Here is a 27,147-nt window from a genome sequence, read left to right as displayed (position 1 = left end):
TACAAAGGCACCTTTGCAGCAGAACTGGAATGCAATTATGAACCTGAAAATGTTATGCACTGTGTCACCCCACTGCAGGATCTCACCAACTATGAAAGCTTTCCAGAACTGTGCTGTGTTAAGGTTTAAGTAAAATGCTTCCTCCTCAGTGCTTTCAATCAAAGAAGCACCTGGACTCCAAGCAGTTACTTTTTGGCCAGAGCTCACCTCACCTACATATAGCAACGCAGTCTAAGTGTATCATCCAGGCTGCCAATGGTTGGCAGGGACTGATGAGTCTTCCAAAGGAAGCTTTCCTCCTGACAGCTCTACGGATGAACTGGATCGTCCTCTCCTCCAAGTACAGAGGCCACACCAATGGTCTACTGAGACTTCACACCCAAATTTTACATGGCTGAAAGTCAGACGAGCTGAATCCCACCACTGGTACTCACCACTGCAGACTGGCTGAATTCTTGCAAGTTAGACTGTAAACCGTTGGAAGTTGGCGTTATACCTTGTCATCTGATATGTTCAGCTGTACGTATTGTTAAAGCTTATTAGAGTACTAAAGTGTACTAAAGCAGGATTGAACCCAGATGGGTAATGTTCAGTCAAATTCTGTTGAATTTAATGGCAAAGCCTCATAAACTGTACCATAAAGGGCATTTTTGGGTTGACAGCAAAATACACAAAGGCTAAGGAGCTTTTTTCACTTGGGAGTTGGAGAATTCTTTGAAAATTAGGGAATTTATACATAATTTGGAATGATATTAGCCGAAAAGTGTTTTGGACTTTCCATATCCTCAATTTTCCCCTGTTGCCAATTTGATTTCCATTTTGATAGGCCAGATGTGAAAGTCAGTCTTAATTACTTTGCCAGCCTCTAGTTGCAGCCACCCTTTATCTCTAATCCATCTTCTCCCATTACTGCTCTGTAGTGTAAAGGTTTTAAAATACAGGAAAGCCGTAGATGGCAACCAAAGTTAAATACATTTCAGTAGACAATGAAACAGTAGCACTAGTATGTGCACTGAATTTTCCAGGGAAGAATGAAACAGAACTGGAAGCCTACTGGGATGAAGGCTGGAAATTGTTTGTGTGCACTATTTTTCTGTTAGAAAATGCTGATTCAAAGTGCATGCAGGTTTCCTTGAAGGCTTTTTAGTTTCCTTTGGGAAATATTTCCTGCAGCCTTCCTTTGACTAACCCTTTCAGTAATAAGGTTCCAAGGTTCTGGATTGAATTTCAGGTCAAAGGAGGAGACAGAACAAGTACACTGTTAGTGGGCGCCATTCCTCTTTGTACAAATAATCCAGTCCTGAGTGAGCAAGCAAGAAACGTACTATTTAGTCTGCTTATGCTGGTACTTACCACCTGGGCTGCATAAAACAGAGACTTGAGTCCCTAGTCTCAGTAAAAGGAAGAGCAACTTTTTGTCCCTGTTTGCAATTTCAGGTGCATTCTTACCATTACCAATGAATACATCACCCATATACACACAAATACTAAACAGTCTCATCTTCATTGTGATGCAAAATCCAAAACAAATACCAAAATGAAAAAAAAAAAAAAAAAAAAAAAACTAGGAGGGAATTAAGAAACCAGTGGTTCAAGGACCTGACAGGCGAGCAGCACAGCAGCTCACGGCCAGTACTGCTGCTCTGGCTTCAGCCTTACCCGCGTTGCCTGACTCGCTGCTCTGGCAGAAGGACCCATGGCGATGTTCATGCTGCTGGATGACTGGGTGTCACTGGTGTTACCTCCATCCGCAGCTGAGAGCCCAGAAATCACCAGAGCACTTGAAAAGCTTCTCTTGCCAAACAGCAGGCTGAGAGTTGAGCTGGTGGACGAGGCCAGGCTGGACCTGAGCAGTGCAGCAGCTCGGTCCTGCACAGTCAGCTGGCCAGCACCGGGAACAGCAGGGGACTGAGAAAACACAGATGTTGCCGAGTTGTGGAGTGACAGCTGGCTACTTGAAAGCCTTTGGGCAATTTCGTGGGCAGATGTAGATGTTTGGATGAAAGGCTGGCGGCTTTCCACAATTGGTCCAGAGTGACTTGAAACAGGGGGCCTTTGGCTTAAAGCAGTGTGTGCCTGGACAGACTGACTCCTGTGTTTTCTCCTGCCTTTAAAAGAAAAAGTAAAATATTTAAGTGCTGTCTTCTGTGGTATCCTAATGAAGTCCATGCTATCGACAGTGTCCTGTGTATACGTGTTACTATGGGTTGTATCAACTTAAGAATCCAAGAATCTCAGACATGAGAAACAGCTAAACCTATGAACCTCTCTATTTTTTCCACCACAATAGTTCTGACTTTTGGTCAGAATTGCTCCAGTGGTTCTGCACTGGGTCAAAAGAGAGGAAAATGAGAAAAGACACGAAGAAAGGTACGCTGATCACAGGCTCTCACCTCTTCTGCCCTGTACGTTTTAACCTGCCCAGTGAATGAGCAGCATTGCTCTAACTCCACTCCCCTTTGACAACCACACTGAAGTAGGGGATGTCGAACATCCACCTTAAAGGGCTTGGTATAACTTAGCTGCGAAAGTAAAGCATAGAATTGTGAATTAAAAACTGCATATAAGGAATGATAATTTGAGGATTCAGCCAAGTGGAAGACAGTAACTCCATCTACAAGACAGTTTTTAAGCCTGACAGTTTGACTGAGATCCAAGACTGGTATTTACAGTACATCACAGATTGAAAAGATAAGAGCACCCCTACTTAAGGTAAGCTGTTGGAGGTTTAAATGAGATTCACGTACAGCTCTTGCCCCATTCTGTGAAGCGTCTCGATGCAGCCTCTGTTGGGTAGAGTGGATGAACTGTTCTGACGGGCCTAGGCAAATTCTGTCTTCCTGTACATATACCCCCTGCTGCTTTTAGCATTTACATCAGCACCTTATGTCATGCCAACAAAACGATTCTGTATTTCTTATGCTTGCATATTTAAATAGCCACAGAATGAAAAATAAAATCAACTTATCAGCCAGTGAACCCTCCAGACACCTGCTTGCGGACTGGCTCTAACCCAGGCCTACGCAGCAAACACCCGGTCATGCGAGTGCCTTGGCTTTTGGCTTTCCAGGAAACTCCAAACACTAACACAAGCCAGCATTTTGTCTAGCTATTGCTATGGGTTAAAGGCAGGTAATCTGTTGAGACCCACCAACACAGAAACAAGTCTGAGGCATTTCCAGGTTGTTGGGGTTGCTGGTATTTTTTTTTTCCCTTGGTTTTTCCCAACACAAGTAGTATGGAGGGGACAGAAGCACTGAAACCCTTCCAAGTATTGAAATGTTGCAGGCATAGAGCAATATAAATCCCACACTGTGGCTCACAAATATGATTGTTTGCTCAATTCACAAGGATTGCATCCAGGAAGGCAGGATTTAATATCCAACCTATTTACATGATATAGCTGAACCATGCTGTTTTACATCCCCAGGCCTGCTTTCTGCAGGCTGGTACCATTAGCCCCATTTTTCAGATGCCGAAGCAAAGAAAATTTAGGAACCTTGGCACAGAGTCAGATGGCAGAGCTGGGCCATAACCTACCTCATTGAAGCCGTTCGGCTGGGCTACAACCTAGGTGGTTTGGCAAGCACTGGATGCTTTTCCACCCCATTTACAATACATCATTATTTCTACTGTTAGAACAATAAAAAAATAATTTTCTTCGGATGGCATGCAGCGCTGCTGCCCTGGCAATAAAAGCCCCGTGATCTCTGAGAGCAACAGGACAGAGGTGCGTGGCTCCACGAGCGTACTCTGCCCTTCAGCGTGATGAGCAGGGAGGACGTGCGCTGCCACTGGGGCCATGCAGGTTCTTCAGACCCGGGGGCTTTGCTTAAGTAAGCGCTGCAGTTTCTGCATCCGATGGTTATTTTAATACATCATGTCTCTAAATAAAAGGCACCGATTCAAATTGGGAACAGAGGGGCTGCGGTGCGTGGGTTTGTGCAGGGGCTACCGCGGCCAAACATCTGTTTGTGATTTCAACTGCCAAGCTGACCGCTGTCCAAAAGTACTTGATACTCATCCCAAAGGCGGAGGTTAGAGCGTTGGACAGGACCACCCATATCTACACAGAAATAAGTCTGTCCATGAAAACAATTAGGAAACAAAGAGTGTTCCCTGAACCGCATCATGAAATAAGGACACTTTGGGGGAAAACCCCACACATTTCCAATGCTCCCGATTTTTGTCACACTTTTATATAGGGTTTTAATTGCATTTTGCAGACTCAGTGGCACCAGGCTGCAAAATGAAATATGAAAGCATTAAATGCACTTGATTCATAGATTATGAGACTAGAAGGATTTGCTGTGATGACCCAGTCTGCCATGCTATATAGCACAGGCCATGGAGCTTCCTGGAATTAACTTCTATGTGGCATTAATTACTACTATTACTTTTAAGAAAGGCATCCAACACCTGCAGTCAGGGAGAATCCATCTTAACCCTTTGCCATTTATTTTGCTATTTATTTACTCTCACTGTTAAAAACGTGTACTTGACTTCAAATTAGAACTTGTTTAGCTTTGTTGTACCGAAGTCTGCTAGAAGCAACTGGCTTTGGTCACCTGTTGTTGCCCAGGTAAGTACATGCAGACTACGATCAAAGAATCTCTTACAATAGAAATTATTTGAAAGCTTTTAATCTTTCTCTACAGGACGTTTCCCAGATTTTTGATCTTTTTTTTTTCTTTTTTCTTTTTTTCTCTCCTTTGAACTCCTTCCAAATTACAAAGGTCTTTCTTAAATTAGGGCACAGGGATTGTGCATAGGAGGCCAAAAGAGTACTGACCCACAGACAGACTGACAGACATGTACTAGTCAGGTGACCCTATTCGTTCTTTAACATCTGACATAGCATAAGCTTTTTGCTAGTCCTCTGGTATCACCGTACTGTCCTGATATTTACTGAAGATCAAACAGAGCTTGCTTTTTAAGCAGCTCCTTTAAAAACCTTCTTGAATGAGAGTTATTTGGATTTGCTCAATTAGGCATATAGCTTTGATAGCTGCTCTTTAATGGTCCCCGTAGCCATTAGGATGCAAAGAACTACTTCATGACCAGATCGTAGATCATCTGCATCTTTCCCAAGTATAAAATGGATGTGTTCTTTCCCCATTTCTACATTATTGACAACTTAGCCTTTTTATATAGTGATGGATCAAGACTACTGTTAAAATTTCTTGTGCTTCTAATATTCTTAAAAAATAAACAGCAGCAAATCAGCTTTCTTCCTATTGTCCCTAATGGTGCTAGTCAGAAAGTTCTCTTTGTTTCATTTTCTTTCTCTTACCAACTCTCTCTCAGGACTGAATACTGATTTACATTTGCTGGTTTCCATTTTCTTGCATTTGTTGTGCATTTCTTCATTTTACCTCAAAGCCAGGTAGCTTTTCTTAATTAAGCGTGATCTCTCTTGGTTGTGGTTTTCTAGGCACCCAATACATCCTTTTAAACAATTCACAATTAATTTTCATTATTGCATGGCATGCTCAGGATCATTATTTTACAATTAAGTTTGCCATTCAGATTACTGCAGTGTCAAGTTATGAGTATGCACCTGGGGATTAGTCTAAAGCTAGACTCAATTAAAAGCAGTAGTTATTTTATCCTTACAGCCTGATTTACATTCACGGCAAGATTTTCTCCATTCCTGTCCATTATTTTTAATGGTAGGTCAAAATGATCTTAACAGGAAACAAACAAGTGTTGTACCCTCTAGTTATCTGCCTTAATTGATACAGTAGTACCACAACTTGTAATGCAGTCAATTAACTTGACCTTTCAACAAATCCTGGTCCCTTAGTGACAGGTGCCACAGTGACCCACTGGCAAACTTAACGTATATTTCCAATGTGAAGGCCAGTACTTCTACCTTACGAACGCATCTGAAGTACTTTTGAATCCGTAATTTAATAAGAAAAAGGCTCAGCTGTTAACTGACAGAGTGACTGGCAACATTTAATTTTCTCCTGGTAACTGATGTATAGACGTAGCGAGTTATTTGTTATTTGTTTATTCTCCACAAGTGCTGATGAACAGCCAAACTAATTCCTCAAATAAATCATCATGCTTCTTCTAAGATAATTAAGATTTTTGCATATTTTTAGTTCTGCTATTCCCAGCCAACAATAAGCACAGGCTCAATGTGTGAACTGAATGGGCATCACACACACAGACTCCCATCTGAATTTCTCATTCTGCCTTTGTTAGTAGTACCTCCTAGTCCAAAAATAACACAGTAAATAGTTTGACAGTGGAACCTTTGGTGAGCCACACGAATCACATTTGTCTTACACTCTCCCTGTAAAAATCTGAAACAATATCAGGAAGCCATCTCCTACACATGCTTGTCCACCAGGAAAGACAAAGGTCCCCCTTTCTAAAATTAGTTTTCCACTGGATATGAGAGAAGCCCAAAAAGCATCTGTCCATGTGGCCCCTCAGGAGAAAACTACAGAAAAAGCCAAGTAATTTGTGCAAATACCTGCACGCTGGTGGACCTCATGTGATGAAGCCTGCAACTGAGGGGTTCCATCTCTGGTGTGCTGCGAGCTACTGCTCTGGCTTGAGTTACCTGCGGAATGGCCACTGGATGACCCCCCTCCATTATCCACTTCTTCAACGTTGCCTCTGTCATGGTGAGCTGCATGACAGTCTTTCCGCATCCTGTTTGCAGGAACAAACACATGGTCAGTCTAAATACACGGAGAACTTGTGCCATCCATGTCAGGAGATGTTGCAATGTGTAATTATTTTTACATGTAATTTGGTCAAGAACAATGATGATCATCATGGGATGATCATCTACATTGCTGAAGCTCTGGAGCATAACCCACCAACATGTTTCCTCATTTTCTGACATGTCACTGAGTTACAGAAAAGAGACCTCTATTTACAAGGACTAAACAGTAAAATTTCTCTGAATAAGGGAAATGTCTCTGCTGACAAGTGATTTGATAATGAATTTTGACTAACATACAGAAAGCTTTGCTTAAAAGCTGCAAATGCATGTGTTTTCTGCCATATCTGTAGGGCTGTTCTATTACACTCTGAGTTGTCTGCAATTAATTTTTTACTCATAGATAACAGTATGCAATTACTCTCTTAACAGAGAATACAGTGGAACTGAGACTGCAGAGTGTCTATCTGCATGACCAAAATTTAACACCTACCTTAACCATTTGGATCTGAACCACTTTTTAATGTTGTCCAAACTGACAGGTCCCCCCCAGATGTTCCTCAGTTGGCTGTGTGTCCCAAGGTACGAGGTGGTTAAAGGGGAAACGTACATTGGATATCCCAGTGGCTGATCGCATGAAGAATTAATTAGGTTCCGCAAGACCTGTTTATTATTCTGGATGCTTCCTCTCTCTGGGTTACGATTGCGCAAGAAAATCAGTTCCTGCTGCTGCCCAGCCCACAGTCCTCTGACACACTCCTTGTTGACCTACAGGTAGGTAAAACACAGTGTGGACCACAGGAAAATATTTGTTACTTAAAATACAGAACTATGTGGTCTAGGTAGAACAGCAGTAGGAGTGTGTAAGTATGCCGTGTCTTTGTACCTACAGGTTTTATGAACTGCATGAGCAGCTACTCCCTGGTTAAGCCTGGGATGTTGCTTTTTATGCACAAAATTAAGGGTGCAAAACAGAAGTGAACTGAACAGCGCTCCCCTTGGGGCCTCCAGTCCCTACTCTGACAAATACAACCAACCTCCTCCTTTTTTACTGCAGTATTAGAAAGATGGTTCATGTACCTTGATAACCTTGAAGCTCAAGTAGCTTTTGTGGAGCATGATAACTTTATATTCATCTGCTCCTTCATCTACCACGTGCCTCAGGGTTAGCAGCTCTTCTCTGTTGGAGAGTACAGCACTGCGCCAGGCAGGGTCCCCTTCATGACAAATCACAACCTTTTCTTCAAAAGATTGGATTGCTTCATACAAAACTGCCGGGTCCTCATACTCATCTGGGCAGGTGAACTGGTCCTGGTAGTACAACAAGTATTGAAAAGGTCAGGTATATTTATGAAAACACAAAAACTATTAACAAAAACCTGTATTTTTTTTTTGTTTGTTTATTCCTTTCTTTTTTTTTTTTGACAGTCTGCCAAAATCTGTCCCCCAAAATGACTTGTGTCACAGCATGTGTTGGAGGAGGTAGAACAATAGATTTACCAGTAATACATAAAAGTGTTCTGTTGTAACCTGTTCTGATTTTGTCTCCACTGGACAAAGGCAGAGAACGAGAGCTTATCCAGTTACAAGTTATAATGTGGGAAACCACAGTAGGCAGAGGTTTTGGATAATCTGGAGGGAGATCAGAATTACCTGGGACATTCCACAGTTCTTGTGGAAATCCTTCTTTTCATTCATGTAAAACCACAACAAAGCACAGACTGTGAATCCATCAACAAGTATCACAATATTGTGTTACTTCATTAGCTGTCACAAAGCAATACTTGCCAGGGATTACATTCACAACATTATTTTGTCCAATTCTCTTGCATTAATCAGAGCAGTTCCACTTCAGTTACACTCAGAGCAATTATAAATATCATGCATTATCAAAGTGTATGAGACTAAATAATATGCCAGAGCAAGAACAAAATCAATTCCAAGCTATACAAAGGTTGACCAAAAGAAACTGGAGTGACTTCAATGGAGGTGTGCCAGAGTTTTACAACTGAAAACAGAATGGGGTCAGAAACAGCATGACATAATCAAACACAGCTGTGACACTAAACCCTTCAACCCACTGCTCCTCTCAGCTGTGACTTTTAATATATGGAAGTGTTTTTCATGTATCACCTATCATCAAAGGACTGATAAATTAACAGTGAAATTAGCCTAATCAATTTATTGATTTTTTAAAGTTACTGATCAATTTATTTATTTTCAAGTTAAAAACCATCATTATGGTACCTCTGCAAGTAAAACATGATGTGACCATCAGTTTTGTTCTAATGAAAAATGCAGGGTCAAGCTCTGCAATAAAAATAGTTAAAAAATGGACAGCTGGGGGTACCCCATGTCAACTGAATGTAAAATAAATACATGCTGAGCTTTTCCATTTTGGTTAAGGAAGTTTCTCAGAATAAGGCAACAAGTACTCCACTTCCCTCTCATTTTTAATTTGGACAGTTTCCAAGTTTTCCTTTATTTCCATAAGAAAGCAAATACAACAGAAAAAGATAAAAATTAAAATTAAAAAAAAAAAAATAAAGACCTTACCTGATGTAGCTTCAGAGACATTCGGATTGCTGGGGCAACCACCTTGTGCAGCAGATCCATGTCTGCAAAGACCCACTCATCTTTCGCTGCTATCCTGAAGTCTCCTTTGAACAGCGCGTGGAGGCCATAAAGAAAGGAGTCTAAACTGCAGGACAAAGGCAGCAGTCAGTCCCAGAAACCATCTCTGTTCCACCAAGCCAGACCCCAGCCGGCTGCCCACCACAGGGAGAACCAGGACATGGACCTGGGACTGTACACGATGGATTCTTGCGGTTGGTATAAAGCAAAGGCTGCATGTTTCTACTGAAAACCCATTCCTTTGGGTCGGTGTTTTTCCTTCTGCTTGCACTGCAAACATCTGGCCATGAAAGGATCGTGGCACTTGGAAAAGAAGTCCTAAGGATGGGAGGATCACAGGGTGCATCAGGGTGCTGCATGGCCATAGTGCCAGCTGCTCGACAATGCCTAGTCAGGCAGCAAAGGCTGCCCCCTCATTTGAAAAGGTATTGATCAGCCCTGTCACTGTTAGCAGTTCTGCTTGCAAGGTAAAAATAATAATTAAAATAACAGCTGTAAAATATACATTTAGCAAATCTGAGACTTCTGCCATGAAACTCAAAACCAGACAAACGTTAAACCAGACGTACTGAAAAGAATCCCGAGTTTCACAAGCTGTTCAGCAAACCAGGTGAGAGCATGAATTAAACCTTTGGCATTTCAGACCGAAACAATAAGCCTTAAAGCAACCACAGCTGGGCTTCTTTCTTCATACAGGAGACTAGATGTAACCAGTTCTGCCTGACCTTGGAGGACGGTTTGCCTGGATCTGAGATTGAAGCGAGATGTGAACGGGACAAAATGGAGCAGCTGCTAGAAGATGGTTGCACGAGGGCTTTGTGAAGAGAACCAGTCAGCCTGCAGCTCCAGCCTGCACCATGAATTGTGAGCTCCACACAGCTACGCAGCAGCCACTTAGGTAATGTTTATAGGAGGACCACAGACCTAACACTGTTCTGAAGAACTCATCTTGAAATTGAAGAAAACAGAGCCATCTGTTAAAAAGCAGGCATCTCTTACAAACCCACAGGACATGGTTTCATCTACCTGCCAAGATTTTACTCACTCTTACAAGAGTTGATTTTTTAGATTGTAAAGGCTCTGAGGAGAAAAAGCATTAAGATGTTAGAGTTTTTCATTACCATCCACACTTTCTCCAGAGAATGCATCTTTCCACTTAATTGAGCTTTCTTAATTATTTTGGAAAAGAAAAAAATATTTTACATTTTTTTCTCTTCAGAGAGAGGGAAGAGAGAGATTAGGAGGCTGCTTGGCCTACCTTCAAGCTCAAACATTCTAATTTTGCCCACGGTGGGTCGCGTGTTTTAGAAATTAAAACAGAAGGATATATATGTTGTTACTGGAAAAGCAGCTGGATACTGATTTTCTCTGCAAAAGCACCGTGTAATACAAATCAACTGATCAGTGGGACTGAGGCCACTCAGTAAGGCAGGGCTTCTCTCACTGCTGGGAACAGTAGGAGCACAGGGAAGCTCTTGTGAATTCCTACCTCATTTGCATTTATTAGTACTAAGTTGCATATTAAAACATGCCTAGGTTTAAGAGGCAGGCACGTACACTCAGAGCTTCAAAACATTCAAGCATGGGTTTCAATGGGAGTTGTTATGTGTCTTCAAAGAATGAATCCCTGCTGACCCTTGATCAATCATCTCTGGAGTATGGAAGATGATAACGTACCCAAACCCTGCTTAATAGGTAGGAAAGCCCTAGAATAAACCAGATAGAAAAGAAAAAAAAATGGTGGGTGCAGCCCATGCACCCACAAATCATCCTTCCAGTCGCCCCCCCATTAGACAGCATGCAGCATATGTGAATGAATGAATCCCTGCCTGGAAAAAAAAACACTTCTGTACCTAAATAGATTTTCCAGGATGAAACTGAAAAAAAAGGACCCCAAAACGTGCACCTACTGATGGCTCAGTGGTATAGTTTTTCCCCAAGTAACACTGCCCGTATTTGCTATGACAAGTTGGCTGGGATGAAGGAAGGAGCAGGCAGGAAAGAGAACTGGTTTTTACATCATTAGAGGCTTTCAGACCAAATATGAACGCCAGAGTAGACAAAGAGTTTGCATTCGCATCAAAGTGTCTTACAGGCATCAGCATATGCTAAACAGGCTGCTGTGAACAGCAGCATCTGCTGAAAGCAAGGCCAGCACTAGGACAGCTATGAAAACTGCAGCTGAGCATCAGCAGAGGGAGAGGACGGAAGCACGTACAGCTCCCACTGTGCTCAGTTTGGGAAGACTCAGCCATTTCTCATCCCTCTGCATAATAAGTTCTCTAACCAGCATTTTTAAGAACAAATGTGACTGTTACAAGGAGCAAAGCGGTGGTGGGAGGCTGAGAGACAATTATTTTATGTATTGTATTTCCCACCAGAGAGGTCTGGAGGACATTGCTGCGTTCACAAAACCATTCCCTTTTTTTATTCCTCTGCCAATTGTAATGAGGCTTTTGGACAAGGCTTTCCTACCTATAATGTGACACTAACTCAAGCCTGTAACACACAGCCCTTAATCCACATAAAATACAGCTGTTGTTATTCCTTTCATTGTTATGCTCTCTCCTGAAGACTCTAATGAGATTACAAGGAAGCTATGAGCCAACAGCTTTGATCTCTGCTCTGACTCTAGGTTGTTGCTACTTTCTTGGCCCGGTTTGAACATAGCTCAATTAGTCATCTGCTGCAGTTGCAGGCTCATTCCAAGTGTTTTAAAAACTAGTTAAGGTAAATTCACATGCCAAAGAAACTATGTTAATCACGAAAAGACACAACTGCTATTTCTGGCAACACTTCCAACTGTCTGAGCTAAGACCTGAAAACTTGCTATCACAACAGCGAGCTGTTTCTAAAAATGCAGGTGTGGGGGATGCAGCTCTGGGATGTGCAGCAAGGAGGGGATGAAGCAGCACCACAAGGACTGGGGGAGGGCAACAGAGCCAAAGCAAATGCTCCCCCCTTCTTCACTCCTTACATTGCTCCATCAACTGGAATGAAAAGCATTTGATACAAGCCTCCAAACAGTACAAACAGATGATGGCTAACAAGCTGGTGAATATGTATGTGTATATTTTGTACCCCAAACCCAAACCTCTGTCTGCAGTTTATAGACCTCTCCCAATGTTTACTGTATATTTATTTCAGCAATAAAGACATCTGCATGCCTGTGAGCCAGTAATCACCTGTCCATCTTAGCTCACCTCGAAGAAATATCTTCACTGGCAGCCCCTTTCAATTCGATATTTTAAATGTTTGTGGTTGTGTGCTAAGGGTCAAACTTTTCTCCCCTGCTCCTGCTCTGCTCAGCTCTGGCACACACAAAGCTGCACTGCCTGCTCCAGCTCCCACTGGAATGATGAGAGACACTTTATTAAGAGAATTTCCTATTTTTCCAAATTTGAAACATACACTGAACATTTATTTATTAGTAGGTCTAGAGGCTGAATAACATTATTAAGTATTTTATCCATGGATGCACACTGAAACATATCACTCACGTTTGAATAAATGAATAGTAATGTCATGTCATTCTTCAAATTGCATTTTGTGCAGGATGTCTCCTAATAACAGTTTAAAAGAGCATGTGATTTGCATAGCAATGTTCTGCCTTCCTAATGAATGCATTTATAGTATAATCTAGTGTTAATGTTGGGTTTCTACTGACATTTCCATGAACAGGTACACTGAATAATTATTTACATACATTATATAAGAGCATTTAAAACCTTGGTTTACACAGTGACATTTACTGATTAATAGATTACACAAAATCATGTGTAAATGAGTGCAAATTGATAGTTTACATACACAATGTAAACTTGAATCTCAATTCTGTAGCGCACGGCTCAATGTAGCACGTTACCTTTGCATTCCTATTTTTGTGAAGCAGTTGGATGACTGTCACTCCTCAAGACACAGCAAGGGCTAGACTTTGTCCATACAAAGTTTCCTCCTTCCTGCACAGTCACCCCAGAGAACAAAACACGGGCACCAGATCACAGATTCTTGGACTGTTTGCTCACATTGAACATATCTGAAATTCTTCATGGAAATAAGCACGTGGGGAAGAAAATTACAACACCTATCTGCCCATTACATCCCAAACTCATCAAGAAATCTCTAGCAACACTATAGACCAGGTGCTTCACAGCCAGAACTAATAGAAAATCCAAGACAAAGTTCAAGGTCATTTCTAGGTGCCAACCAGATTAACCTAAATAATCATGATACCTTTTAAAGGAAAAGGAGTTAAAAAAAATTACCTAAGAAATGATTCCTCCAACTTCTGATGCTCCAAAGTACATCTCTCCCATCTGCCTTGAATATAGACCTGCAGCAAGCTGAGAGTTGTGGCCAAGGACCAGCAATTATGCTCTAAATTACCCTCTGCAAGTACTGAGTCTCTCCATCAAATACAGAGCGAGAGGAGGGAGACCTGCCTTCACTGCCAAAAGTTAATCTTCGAAAACATTTTCTGGCCTTACGGGTGTTACATGTTTTGGACAAAGTCTCCTCCTTGGTATGCCATGTAATTGTACAACTATCAGAGTCTGGCTGCCTTACTGCTTCTTCATGTTTAAATAAGCTGCGATGATCTCTGTGAAGCAGTATAAGGATGGTAAGAACTGCTCTCTGTCCTCTACTCAGATGAATTTGGGGGATTTTTGTTGATAAAGGTCTTGATGTCTGAGGGCAAAGTACCCACCTTTCTCACTAGGCAATAATTTATATTGAAGTATTCTTGTGAATTAAAATAAATATATAAATTCTTCAGAGACAAAAATAAACAACATTCACCAAGCTCAAGTCATGTTTTGTAGCAATAGCAATTTATAACTTGAATTGTGCTATTCAGATTCCTATTTTTTTTCCAGATCTTTCTGACAGTTGAAAGATACTGAAGATATCTTACCCAAGTGGGTAAATGACACAGTTTTTCACAGTGAAACTTCTCTAGCAGAAGCTTTTGTGAAGAAGTGCTGAAAAAGATTCCGACAGAAGCTTCCATTTAATCCCTTTTATGACATAAGGTACATTTTAAAAATACAATGATTCAATACTGCCTTGGAGCACTTTCTTAATAGAAAGGAAAACCAGGACTTAATTAAAGATAAAGGATTATATATAATAGAATCAGAAAAACAGGGATAGAGCTATGCAATGCATATGACTACCACAATTCTTTCCCTTCTACAGACCTTTTCTCTGCAAGAAAAGATGTTTTTAAATACTTGAGTGTCCACTTCCCAAAAGACAGAACCTGATTTGGTTCACTGGTTATGTTCCAGATTTTAAAATGACTTCAATATAGCTGACTCCTGCAATTCTTAAAGTCTTTCCAAATAACTATCCTCAACATTCATACTTTTGAGGTCAAGCTTTGGAAAGTCTCTGATAATATTATCTCTTTGCCTTAGCTACTAACCATGTAAGCCAATAAAAATAGGCGCCATTGTTACTGTACCTGTACTAGTGCCAAATCGTCATAATGAAGATTTTTAAGATCCTGTGGAAAGTACATGCAATGTGTTGACAGTTTTAGGAAGCTTTTGTGATATTTTTAGAAGCATTTCTAGTATCACTGTGACATATCTATTGTGGGCCCAGATCAAAATCACTTTAATCTTTTCTGTAAAAAGACCATAAATGCTCATCAACTTTTCTATCATGTCCCCATACTTGAAAATTTTGATCATCAAAAAATAGGGCACATTTACTAAACACTTCACTAATCTGAATATATAGAAATTAAGGGAAAATAAATTCAACCCAGAATAAAACTAATAGAGAAAGGGAATATGCAAAAACAAGCAGAAAAGAGACGACAAAAGCCACTTGAGAAAGCAGAAAAGAGCAGCACACCAAGAAATAGCCATGTGGGTCATGAACATTTTGCATGACTGACTGAAAAAAGATGTGAAAATAGACATTACAAACGTCTCAAAGGATAATAAAGCTAGAGTGAATGTTTAAAGGTCTGATTTATAACATAAAGTGCATTCAAATTCACACATGCTGCCTTTGTTTACTTGTTAATAAGACAAATTGTCCCTAAGGATTTGCTGATAGAAGGCTAGCTAGCTTTATTCATAATTTTGTGCCAATACAGCAAGGTCACTTAGAGACTCTATATTTACTAAACTTTTCTACTGCTACTAAACTGTGAATATAGGAATTTCAAATACAACTAATAAAAAAAAAAATAAAACTAGGTGAGAAGAGAGACTTTTTTTAAAAAAAAAAGTAAAGATTATTAATAAAATGCCTTTTTTATGCAATTATTTACTCAGGCTGAACACCTAGAACAGCATAAAAGGTACCTTGATCTAAGGTTCTGCTGAGATTCTACAGTAAGTGAAAAAAACACAAACAGATCTTCATGATGAGGAGAAAGGATTCCCAAAACTTACCTGATGGCCATGTTGTGAGCTGCAGTTCCCAAAGCTCTTCGGCCCAGTATGCACAAGGCAAAGGAAAGCGTTACTAGTGGAGAATCCTCATCGCTGTCCAAGTGCTACAAAATTTTAAGAGTAGCATGTAATTCTAGACACAAATACGGTCTTGATAAGCATTTCAATACTATAAATAGCAACATTCATAAAATATGTCTGTAGATGGATCTGTACACACAAACACTCTTTGCAATTAAGCAGAACAAGAAGGAAAATCATTGCAATCAGAAACTTTCCTCACAATGCAGCTTATTTTGCCCACTGAGTAGAAACTGAACATTTCAATCTCAGGTAGCGAGATCAACAGGGAGGGAGGGAATCTCTGCTGTTTGTTGTATTTGTTTATTTGTTTTGCTTTTACTTCCTCCAGACATGACTTTCAAAAACAGAGCGGATTATATTATTGCTGAGAGACACTGCAATTAGAGGCAGCAAAACCCCTCTGCATGGGACAACAGGTGCATGTGAGGCACCCTGACACATTTCAGAACAATCTATTTAGAAAACTGCAGGGGAAAACACTTCTAGCAAATACCAACATCTATCTAAACTACATGCCATTGATGACACTGACCTCACATTTTATCAAGTAGTCAAAATGTTTAATTTATATTTACTAGGTTAGGAGTGAGTTGTTGTTTTTTTTAACTGAAATTTTTGGAAAACAAATGCTTTGCTATCAAGCAGGAGGAAAAACTTAGACTCCCATGAATGTGAATCTTTAGGAGGGTACATATTATTATTTTGGACCATGCAATCAGTGATTCCTTTGACTCTAAAACTGAAGCCAGTTATAACGGAGAATGTAGCTGATACTGATTTTCAGGGCACACACTGAAGCTTTTTTAAATCTCATCACATAGTTGACCTTTACCTCTACACAGCTGATGAATTACAAAAAAAAAAAAAAAAAAAAAAGAGGAAAAAGAAAAAGATGTAAAATATATATATATGAATTGTGCACACAGACATGCACTGGTGCAGGCATTAGTTTGCTCTTTTATCTCTAACTTACAGGATTTTAAAGTTTATTGGACATGCCTAAATCTACCATTTTATTTTGAAAGGTACAGCCACATAACAGGTGAAAAGGTGTCATTTAGCAGAGACTTTCACTGCACTTTGGGATGCTGTGTATGTCCAAATTTGGGAGCTAAGACCTGGAGATGAGCAAGAAAAGAGATGAAATATTCCCAGCAGGAAGAGCTGGTGATAAGGCTCGAAGGACAGTTCAATGAAAACAACACCAAATATAGTGGCATGCAGAGGAACTCGTGGAACTGTATTCAGGTGCAGAGACATGAGAAAGAACTGAAGTGGTGAAGAAACATTAAGATTCAGTGATGTTACATTGATCAGCTAAGGTCAGTGGTAGCACTTGGGATGTTCTATTAGTGATCCTGAATGAAAAATGCACAAGTAACATTGCATGGTGGCCAGGAAAGATATGCTTTTCATTTTTTCCCCATTGTCAGCAATAATAAGAAAATTAAAACCGAGGAATATGCTTGTCTGCAACTGTATTCCGCCTCTGGGTTATTTTGAGTATTCCACGGAAATACAGTAGGGCATTTTTGCCAAATGACTGCTGACCATCAGTAATCTTATCAGCTGAAAGCATGTGAATGTGTGGCAGCAAACCTGTCTCTGGCCTTCTAGAGCCGCAAGGTCATTTCACACGTTTTTCTGGTGTAGTTCACATCTGAATGTCGTGCTCTCAGGGGTGATCTACGCTAGCAGTTAGTTTGCTGTGCACTTCCCTACCGCTTGAGGACTGTATTCAAGCACAGGCAGATGTTTGGAAAGGGCGCACAAACGTGGACAAATGTTTGGCAACGGTACCCAAACACTGCTAACACTGAAGGAACAAGAATGCTCTGATGATACTTCCTGAAGAAAGCCCACTCCAGCTGCACTTCTGTGAACACTTGCTATAGGCACACTTTCTAGAGATGATAAAATTAACAGTGTTGGAGAATATGCACAGTACGGAATTGGTTCTGTATTCAACGATGACAGCTTTGAAGCTGCTTGAGGTTCAGTTTTTTGTACAACAGTAGTATCTAATGTGCTTTTTTCCATTCTATGAAACACAGATTTTCCTTTAAAAAGTTATATCTGATAGTTTAAATGAAATACATTTTCCTCTATTAATCCTGAGGAAGAAAAAGAGTAAACATGCATCAGTTAACTCCTAGCTCAGGAATTAAAACTTAACTGCTGAAAAAAATGAGAGCTTACCTCCACCCTTTTCCTGGCACAGTACTGAATCCAGTCCAGATAAACACTGCAGAAACTAGCTCTTGTTATTCCTTGGAGACAGGGAACATAATCTTCATCTATGTTAATGTTAAACATTGCAAGGTCACGTTCAATATAATGCCACTTTGCATAAGGCTGCAGTATCTTTTGGATGGATTCGTCCTTTATCCAGTCAAAAATTTTGGGAGAGCTTGCTGTAAAGTATATTATACTCTGTTGACAAAATGTGCAAACATCAGTTAATCTCTGATTAATGCAGAAATATTTTACACAGAGAGATTAAATCAAAGAGGACAACACTAGCTACCCATAATGGTACATATTCTTCCTATTTTTTACTGCTTGGCATCATTGCTGCACCAAACTGTTTAGTTAGATGATAATACTTGATATCTAAATAGCAGACAACAGAAAAAGAAGTCATGTCTTTAATACATTGCTGCCTTATCGGAAAACTAATACAAATCAATAGACTGCAATAAGAACATGGAATTCCTTTGTGAATACTGGTGGGGCTTGTAGAGCCTATTACCAAGAAAGTGATTTTGATAAAAATCCAGGGAAATTTTGAAAAACTAGCAGTAGATTCTCACATGGTCAGAACAGGTTTCTTTTTTCTATGTGAGCGTCCTGTTATCTGGGGAGAAAGCTTTCCTAAGTCTTTAGAAAAACATTTCCACCACAATTTAACCACAAAGGTGAGATTTGACAGATGTGTATAATGTAAGCCTGAAACCCCATTTTAATTGTTCTTTTCCCTCTGCATTTAGTAACATTATTATTTTTGTTATTTGTCAATGTGGACAATAAATAATGATGGAGAATTTATTATACATAATGTTATGAAGCTTGTAGCTGATCTGACTGACCTTACTTTTAAAAAGCACTGAAGGAGGAAGAGCATTTAAGCAGGTGTTCTTTTACTGAATACATAAATAGAAAGCAGCAAGACTCATATCTGTGCCTGAGTTCTAAGCTTAAGTTCTAACCAGTGGGTCTGGAACCATTAAAGTAATAATAAGAGAAACCTATCAGTACTAAACTTAAAGACTATTTGCAAAAGAACACGGAACTTAAGGAGAAGTTCCAGTCTTGTCAAGGAAGGTGACAGCAGCAGGGAAGTCCATGTTTCATGGACAGCAGCAGGGAAGTCCATTTTATCATAAAACATGATAATGTTTTATGACTATAATGTTTTGGTTTGATAAAATACATTCATTTAGAATTGGATTCCAAATCAAACAAGAGGCAAGTGAAAATGGCTGAAGATGAAGTGGTTCTACTTCATCCACGCAACAGAAATATTAAAAAGCAACTAAATGCATAAAATGAAAATATGATGGATTAAAATGAAAAAGGACAGAAGCACCACCAGCCCTCAAAAAAAATTCTAGATACCATTCACTATTTGTCTTTCTAACTGTACAAAAATACACAGGCAAGAGGGAAATTAAACTCCAGAGGAAAAAGACAAGGAAGACTGATACAGACTGGGGACAGACCCTTAATTTCTTGGCATGTGGAGGACAATAAGCTCATTTAAAGAGTCACGCAGAAACAATAGAAGCCGAAAAACACAGGACTCAGTGAATGCAGATTTCTTAAACAGTAGAAGACGTTTAAATAAGACTAGATTGGAAAGATGGAGGAGGCACAAGGGAAAAATATCACAGTGGTTGGGCAGGAAATGATTTCAAAATATATGCAGGAGGACTACAGGAGCTGACCCACTTTATTTGTGGAGAATAAAAATCCTTTTATAAGGAAAAATAAGGGCTTTTCTAGGCTGTCAGTGAAACTGCAAATGAAATACATACATACAGAATAAGAAGCTCAGTGCAACTCACTCTTTAAAAGACCAATATAATACTTATTCATGAAGCATAGGAGAACTGAAACAAAGCATGCATTTGCTTTGCTGATCTTCAAAATACAGTTTGCTTTTCTTATTATTCTCACCTGTGTTTACAAAGAAACAGATTCAGCTGGGAAAATAATCAGACTGGTAATCAGACACAGAAACAGCAAAAACTTCTGCCACCTAATTAAGTTCTGCTCTTGGTAGCTCTTCATGGGTATGTTTTGTGTGTGAGTACATTCTCAGCTATATGGCAATTCAGAAATGATATGGTAAATATTTACCATACTGTAAGCTACAAAGAATAAACTAGAAGCACTCCAAGCACTTAGTGTGATGGAAGTGCAGATGTTGCTGAAGCTCAAGTCTACGGCTTCTCTGAGTTTGTGATTTATCTGACTTGAACACTGCATTAACTGGAGTTCTTCATAAAATTACCTTCCTGCTCTGCTAAAAGGAAAGTGTCAGAGCTTGAAAATGTTCACAGCAAAGTTGCCCAGGGTCTTCACGGCTCAGGACTCCTCGATAAGGGCAAGCTGGGGAAGGAGTGAATTCTCACTTCTGTTTCTGGTATCACTTATCCGAAGGTAAGTTCTAACAGCACTAAACAAACAGGGTGATAGCTTATCTGATACATAACATAATCTTCTCACCTTCCTAAGCTGTAACAAGGATTTTATCAAATCCTATCAAAGCTCCTGATTATGGAAGAAACTACTAACATGAAGAACAGGAGGAAAAAAATCTTACAAGTTTCTTCTGGGATGGTCATTCTGAGGAAGGGTTCTCCTGAATTTAAGGGAGCCCCAGCACAGGTTAATACCAAAGCTGCCAACTGGTTATTATGATCCTCTGTTCTCCTTTCACTAAGAAGGGAAGTAGATTAAGGGACTGGCACCTTTCTAGGAATGAAGTTCCATAAAAGCAGTACAATGACATTGGCTCGAGGAAATCAAAGCAAAATAGATTAGATTCCCACATCTTGCAAGTCATAGGTGGTGAACATTACAAAACCTGCACCCAGTGGGTATGGAGCCACAGCATACCTCAGTAGCATGGAGATCATTTAACCCTCCTCCCTTTCACTTGAGGCAGGATCAAGTGAATTAACCTCATCATTAACATAGGGGACAAAAGTTTGTCAAAGCAACTTTATATGTTGGCAGCTTCTCGGATACTTCAGACCCAAAACTCTAAAGCACACTTAGTTAAGTTATACTTCATATGTCATAACCTCAAGCTTTCCACAAGTCCTCTGCATTTTAGTTGACTTAAAGACACTTTAAAAGTTCCTGTTTACAAGGCACAACTCTGTTACTTTAAACTAATGAACTGCCAATTTTACTCCAGCATAGGCTGGGGTGTTTTTCAACCTCATTCACCCATTCACTATCAAAAACTGAATCATAACAGCTTGCATCAATTTAAATTTAGGTTACCTTTTAAAGTAAAGTGAAACAACTGTAGCAATGTTTTAATTTCAGTTTAAAGAAGTGTTTTTGCTTATATACTTATAAAATAAATAAATAAAAAACATGCTCACACACAGTTTTGCCTCTGAACTTATTTAAGACACCCCAGTCTGTGTTTTACAAAGTAATCAACTGCATGACCAAAGCACCTTTGTGAGGCAATGATATTGTTTTAACTGCATGGGTTCGCTTGCAAAAAAAAATGACTAATTTATTTAGAAGAGGTGTCTCTCTAAGGTTGACAGGATTTTTAAAATTGCAGAGACACAGGTAGGGAGGAGATGTCAGAAATGGTTGGGAGCTTTGGTAATTAGCTTAATGGAAGTACCAACAGCATAAACAGCAGCCTTTGGCTTTTGTTGCTTCAGCAGAGGACAGTAAAGCATAGTGATCTCTTCATTTGCTGGGTTGAAAGGGTTTGGCTTTTCTGACAAATAAGTATGTGTGGTCACTGTGATCTTAATAACACTGCAAATATAGAAGTGGTATAAATGAATTGAAGTTTAATCAATGGAATTCACTAACTTCAAATGTGTTGTGATACTTACATAAACCCTTTTTTACCTGCTGTTTTATGCTGGTAACAAAGTACGTTTGAGAAACAGCTCTTCAGAGAGCTCCAAAGATCTTTATGCTTGTTGATTTTTTTCCCAGAAAAAAAATGGTAAAAAAGGCGAAATCAAGAAGAAATAACAAACTGTGAGTGGAGTTTTGCTTTGTAAGAATGCTTCCTCTGCCTTTATCAGCAGATGTTAACACCCCTTCTTGATTTCTGCTTAAGTGTGCCCATGATTTTCTGTACTACATGTACTGGCCAGAATCATGTGCAGCAAAGGGAGATATGAGTTAATTATCCCTACCTGATATTGAGTCAGTCTGACTGCCAGTAGTGGAAATGAATGAATACAAAGCCAGCTACTTCAAACTCTATTTCTAAAAGCTAGCCAGAAAGCTAGCTTTTAGACACTCCAGGATAGGAATACAGTCCACTTTACCAAAGAGTTTACCTTTATATAGTATCTGATAAGTATTCTCCGCAGATCAAACACTTGCAGCATTGTTGCAGCGTTGTTATCAATGATGCTATATCCTTCCAGGATGTACTGGGTTCGTGTTATTTCCCATGTCAGCCATCGGAGGTTAAAGGCTGCATTACACGATAACAAGTGAGGCAAGTGTCCGGGCTTACAACAGCAGCAGCCTTCATTGTCTTCATCTCCTTCTGTTATAGCCTCCACTTCTCTCTGCTGGCAATATGTCCCTTGGCAGTGAGAAAAAGAGAATATGCTGCCAGTTATTGTGGGGGGAAGAAACAAAGGACTTCCTTCAAGCAGAGAAAGTATGATTTAAGGCTCTACACGCTTAGCAAAAATCTAATAGAAAGAGCTATGGCAACAAATTAGATGTGCCAATTGATCCATGTGCAGTAGGAAATAAAGCGCTATACATCATTTATTTACTACTATTTACTACCACCTATAAAAGCCAAAAGGGCCCAATCTGATGTTCTAGGCATTTGGTTCTGAGCTGAGCCAAACTACAGACCACAGCTTCTGCCTTAATAAAAGCTCACCAGGAAGCAACACTAAAGATTCTTGCTCCATCAGGCATATTAAGCAAATTGATCCAAGTCCCAGTCTGCTTCTTCAAATAACATACAGGATGCAAACAAAGATTTTACAGTCTGTCAGAGCACTTGTAAAATCTGGGTTAGAGCAAACTATCTTGGAAAGCAGGTTCCAAAAATAACGTGCAACTGGTTGTTCTCTTTCCCACTGGAGTAAAAGTTACTCTGGATCAAACATTTCTAATGAATAGCACTAGTGGCAGTACATCACAAGGACAGAGCAGCTCTCTAATTAGCCTATTACACAGGCCTTTAGATCAAAATGGAAGAAATCTATCAGAAAAAGTCATATTAACTCAAAAAGAAGTTGTGAGGCAGATGCAGCAACAATAATATTTCTGCTTTGCAGACTGCATTTCTGGCCTGTGCTGTGCACTCTTGATGGTCAGCCTGAGCCCTCAGGATTTAAAAGCTATAAATGTGGTTTGAAAACCATGTAGAGCACTACAAATCAAAACCAGAGGTGGACATGTGCTCCCCACACAGTTCTCAAAATACACGAGTTATATTTTCTTGACATGTAGACCTTCTTAAAATTTATTCTCTGTGGGTTGTTGCAGAACTTCCTCTCCCCCCTGAAGTTCTACAGAAACTATCTTTCAAGGCCATGCAAGCTACACATACATCTCACATGGCCTTTCCACCAGTGGTTTCAGTGTCACCCCATGAGAGAGCTGGCTCAGTCCACTTCCAAATGGTCTCAAAAGGAGAGGAAGGTGCTAGACACTGTACTGTAGTTTCTGGAGAGGGATACACTCAGTTAAAGCCTTAGCTGGCATCAAAGACACAACACTTACCAGCAGGCTCTCATCTGCTCATTACATGTTCCTTAACAAGCATGTCTCTCACATACTAATTCGAGTCTGCATCTCTGCTACCACTTACCTTTCATTCTGGAGGAAAGTGTGGTATGGCGTATAAATTTAACATATCAGCAAATACACTTCAGAGCACATCCTGTGTTCTCACAGTCAAAAATAGCAAGAAAACCACATGATTTGAAACACATAATCTCTCTGAGAGCTTTATTGCTAGAGATTATATAAAGAAAAATAAGCAGCATCTGCCAGGACCAACAGACCTGTTCTGTTGTGTCAGTGTAAATGAGAGAAGAATTTGGGTATGTTTGAAATTGAAAACGTATTCTGTGTGTGTAAATCCAGCATTGTTCACATACTCACGTGTGTTCCCCCTTGGACTTCAGGTATATACCATTATGACTAATTATTAAATGGCTTAAGTAACCTTAGTATAAACATCTATCCGATCAAGACTGCCACAAAGTGCAAAACATGACCTATCAAGCTGACATTTCCAGCAGGACTGGACATGAACTGGCCTGCTTCTGCTTCATATTTCACGGATTTCTACATGAATTAACACTTAATGCTCAACAGCAAAAAAAAACAGTAACTGCTCTGGGTCAGTGGATGCTTTTCTGAAGTCAAGTCAAAAGACATTGTACTCAAAGCAAAACAGGGAGAGGCACATTCCTCTGTACAGAGCTTGAAAAGGGTAAAAAAACTACTCCTTTCTGGTGCTGTTACTATTGCTGTTATGTCTAGTTTTTGAAAGGTTAAACGTCTCACAGTATTAAACTGAATTTAAGAGAAGATCAGTCCTCATCCCAGGTGTTAAATTAAACATCGACAAGTGTTTATATGTGGTGAAAAGCACAGGCCTAATAAACAACTGCCACTAAACCCCTCACAACTAGTGGAATTAAAGATGTGTTTGCTTACTCTATTCCTAAATCTAGTTTTAATTTGTAAGCAAATATCACATTTCATTCCTACCAAATGCTGGCTATGCTTTTAGGTGCTCTCTATATTGCCTGTATTAATAAATACCTTATATTATTAGTAGAGACTGTAATTACCAGTTTTCTAAAGCCAAGTACTTAGTAAAACATGGGCCCTAAAGAGGCTGATAACTGGTGAGTTCAAGGGACCCTCAGTGTTTGAGGGAAGCTGTCATCACATGCATCACAAACAGAAGAAGCAGCCAGAACAATTATTTCCATTCTCAGCTAATTCAACAGGTAAAAATGTCTCCAAGTCATCTTTGCTAGATAGTTTTAATCAATGAAACTTCAAATTATTCTACAGTGAATACAATCATCAACTTTGAACCTGGGGAGCCAGAGGCCTTCTAACTGGGCCTGTATTATTACAAAACCTCTGGGAACAAATGAAGGAGCTCATGTGGTCATTCCACAAAAGTATTCCTAAGAATGGAATTGGGGCTGTGCTCTGTCAGCATCTGGCAAACATGCCCTTGCTTAACAACAGCTGCTTGATGCATTCAGGTACTATCACCCCAGGGATTTGGCGTCCTGATTGCTTGGAGAGCCTCTGTTTACTTTAATGTGTGATCTGAGGCATGGCCAGTGTTCTGCCAAAATACCAAATCCCTGGCTCATGTCCTCAGTCCCAACTCATCTGCTGATTAATATTTCCAAGCACCATCTAGAAAAGAGACTCAAGTCTGCAAAGACAAATGCAGACTTGATGCTCAAGTTCGTGTTGGTTCCCTTTATTTCTTCCAGTCAGTCCTAGCAGGACTGCCATGAATTTTCTTTCATCTTTAACTGAGCCTTGCTTTAGGCCATGAGGCACTGGCTGGATTTCAATGTCACAAATTTAGACGTTACTGAAAATTTTCATTTTACCAGTGCCTGCCTCAATCCCTTTTGGTTCATTACTCTAGACACTGGTATTGCAAGGACTACAAGCATGTGCTCAGTGTTATGCATGGAGCCAAAAGGGACAAGTGGCAGTAAATGAAGTTAAGCATCTGTGTGCATCTTTTACAGAACAGTGACCCCAAAGTTTCGTATATATTATGTTATAAACTGATGATTAAAATGTCAATTTTATATTGCTTCTCCAAAAATGATCAAGTTCAAGCAATTCTGAGAGAATTATTCATAAAACCGAAGAGCAGGGTGCAGAACGTGCACTTCAGTTATGCAATATAATTAAGTGTAGTACCATTAAATATTAAAATACAGGAAAATGTTTTCACTGGTAATCAGTCATTTCGAAATCTGAAGGAAAACATTTTTTTAACGTTTTTTTCTTCAGCAGAAAGAAAATAAGCTCTCCCACTCCGCTCGGGCTTAGTCATTCACTGTGACCCTTGCTAGCACAGATGAGGCTGATTCATCTGTAAGATATCTAACACTGGATGGTTGCCAAAAAGTCATCAATGCAAGAACACGTGCCAGCTCAACAAAGCAAGGTCAATCTATGTGAGCTCAGGAGAAAACCAGTGTGAGAACTTGGAACTCTTTCTATTTTCCGGACATGTCAGGACCCGAAGACCAACTTGTGCCCTGTTAGCATGATCCTAATGGAAATGAGAAAATTGGAACTGAAAGCTGTAATCTTACTTCAAGAGGATTCAGAATATATACCTAAACTAATGACCATCCAACCTTCTAGAATTTAAGGCTGAAATCCAAGTATGCTTTTGCATCTTGCAAACTGAGTGAGTGAGAGGAAAAGCATTTCTCAGTACTGAAAAGCCAGAAAGAGGATCCTCTAACACAGCAACATACTTCTAGAAGCAGCTCCATAAACTTATTTATAAAACTAAAACATTGCTATAAAACACTCCAGTTTAACAACACATCCAGAATGCACAAAAATTATTGTGGCTGAAGGCTGTCATAGCTTCAGCATCTAGGACTGCTGACATACAAGCACCCAGGGTGCAAACGTACTACGAAAGGGCTCATAGGGCTCACGCACTAACTCCACCCCACAGATACTGAGATCACAAATCATTCTCCTGCACTAGGCATTTCAAGCTCTAAACGCTGTGACCCCAACAACCAGCTTTGGACTGAGGGATTTAACTAGGTGTTAAGTTTGAGGGATGGAGCCAGACACAGAGATGGGAGCCATGAAGACAGACTGAAGCCCAAGGTAGGGTATGCAGAGGTCTCTTCACCAAGGACTTCACAAAACTGCCTGTTTGTTCACCATTTGTTTTGCAAAACCAGTAGCATTTTACAAATAAACACATTACAGTGGAAATAATACAGTGACCTTCTTCCATCGAGTTCTGTAAATCTGGGTATTCTTAAATTCTAATGGACGAGGCTCCTTTACCCCTGACATGTCTTTTCTACTTAGCATAGCAGCTTAAAA

The 27,147-nt window shown here is 39.9% G+C and overlaps 1 protein-coding gene across 1 annotated transcript in view; it reads right to left on the bottom strand.

Moving 5' to 3' along the window:
* Positions 1-27,147, bottom strand: part of PCNX2 (pecanex 2) — a 151,987-nt gene that overhangs the window by 1,883 nt on the left and 122,957 nt on the right. Inside the window, exons 26-33 of the mRNA XM_082757622.1 lie at positions 22,371-22,624; positions 18,013-18,246; positions 15,730-15,833; positions 9,239-9,383; positions 7,763-7,993; positions 7,176-7,450; positions 6,488-6,669; positions 1,660-2,108 (exon numbers count right to left, since the gene is read on the bottom strand). Coding sequence (XP_082613748.1) covers positions 1,660-2,108; positions 6,488-6,669; positions 7,176-7,450; positions 7,763-7,993; positions 9,239-9,383; positions 15,730-15,833; positions 18,013-18,246; positions 22,371-22,624 — 1,874 coding nt within the window. The remainder of the gene's footprint in view (positions 1-1,659; positions 2,109-6,487; positions 6,670-7,175; positions 7,451-7,762; positions 7,994-9,238; positions 9,384-15,729; positions 15,834-18,012; positions 18,247-22,370; positions 22,625-27,147) is intronic.

This window comes from Aythya marila (assembly GCF_965140915.1).
Source record: "Aythya marila genome assembly, chromosome: 3".
Classification (NCBI taxonomy): Eukaryota; Metazoa; Chordata; class Aves; order Anseriformes; family Anatidae; genus Aythya; species Aythya marila.
Note: the sequence above shows the minus strand (reverse complement) of the source record. Positions and strands in the feature narration are given on the sequence as shown.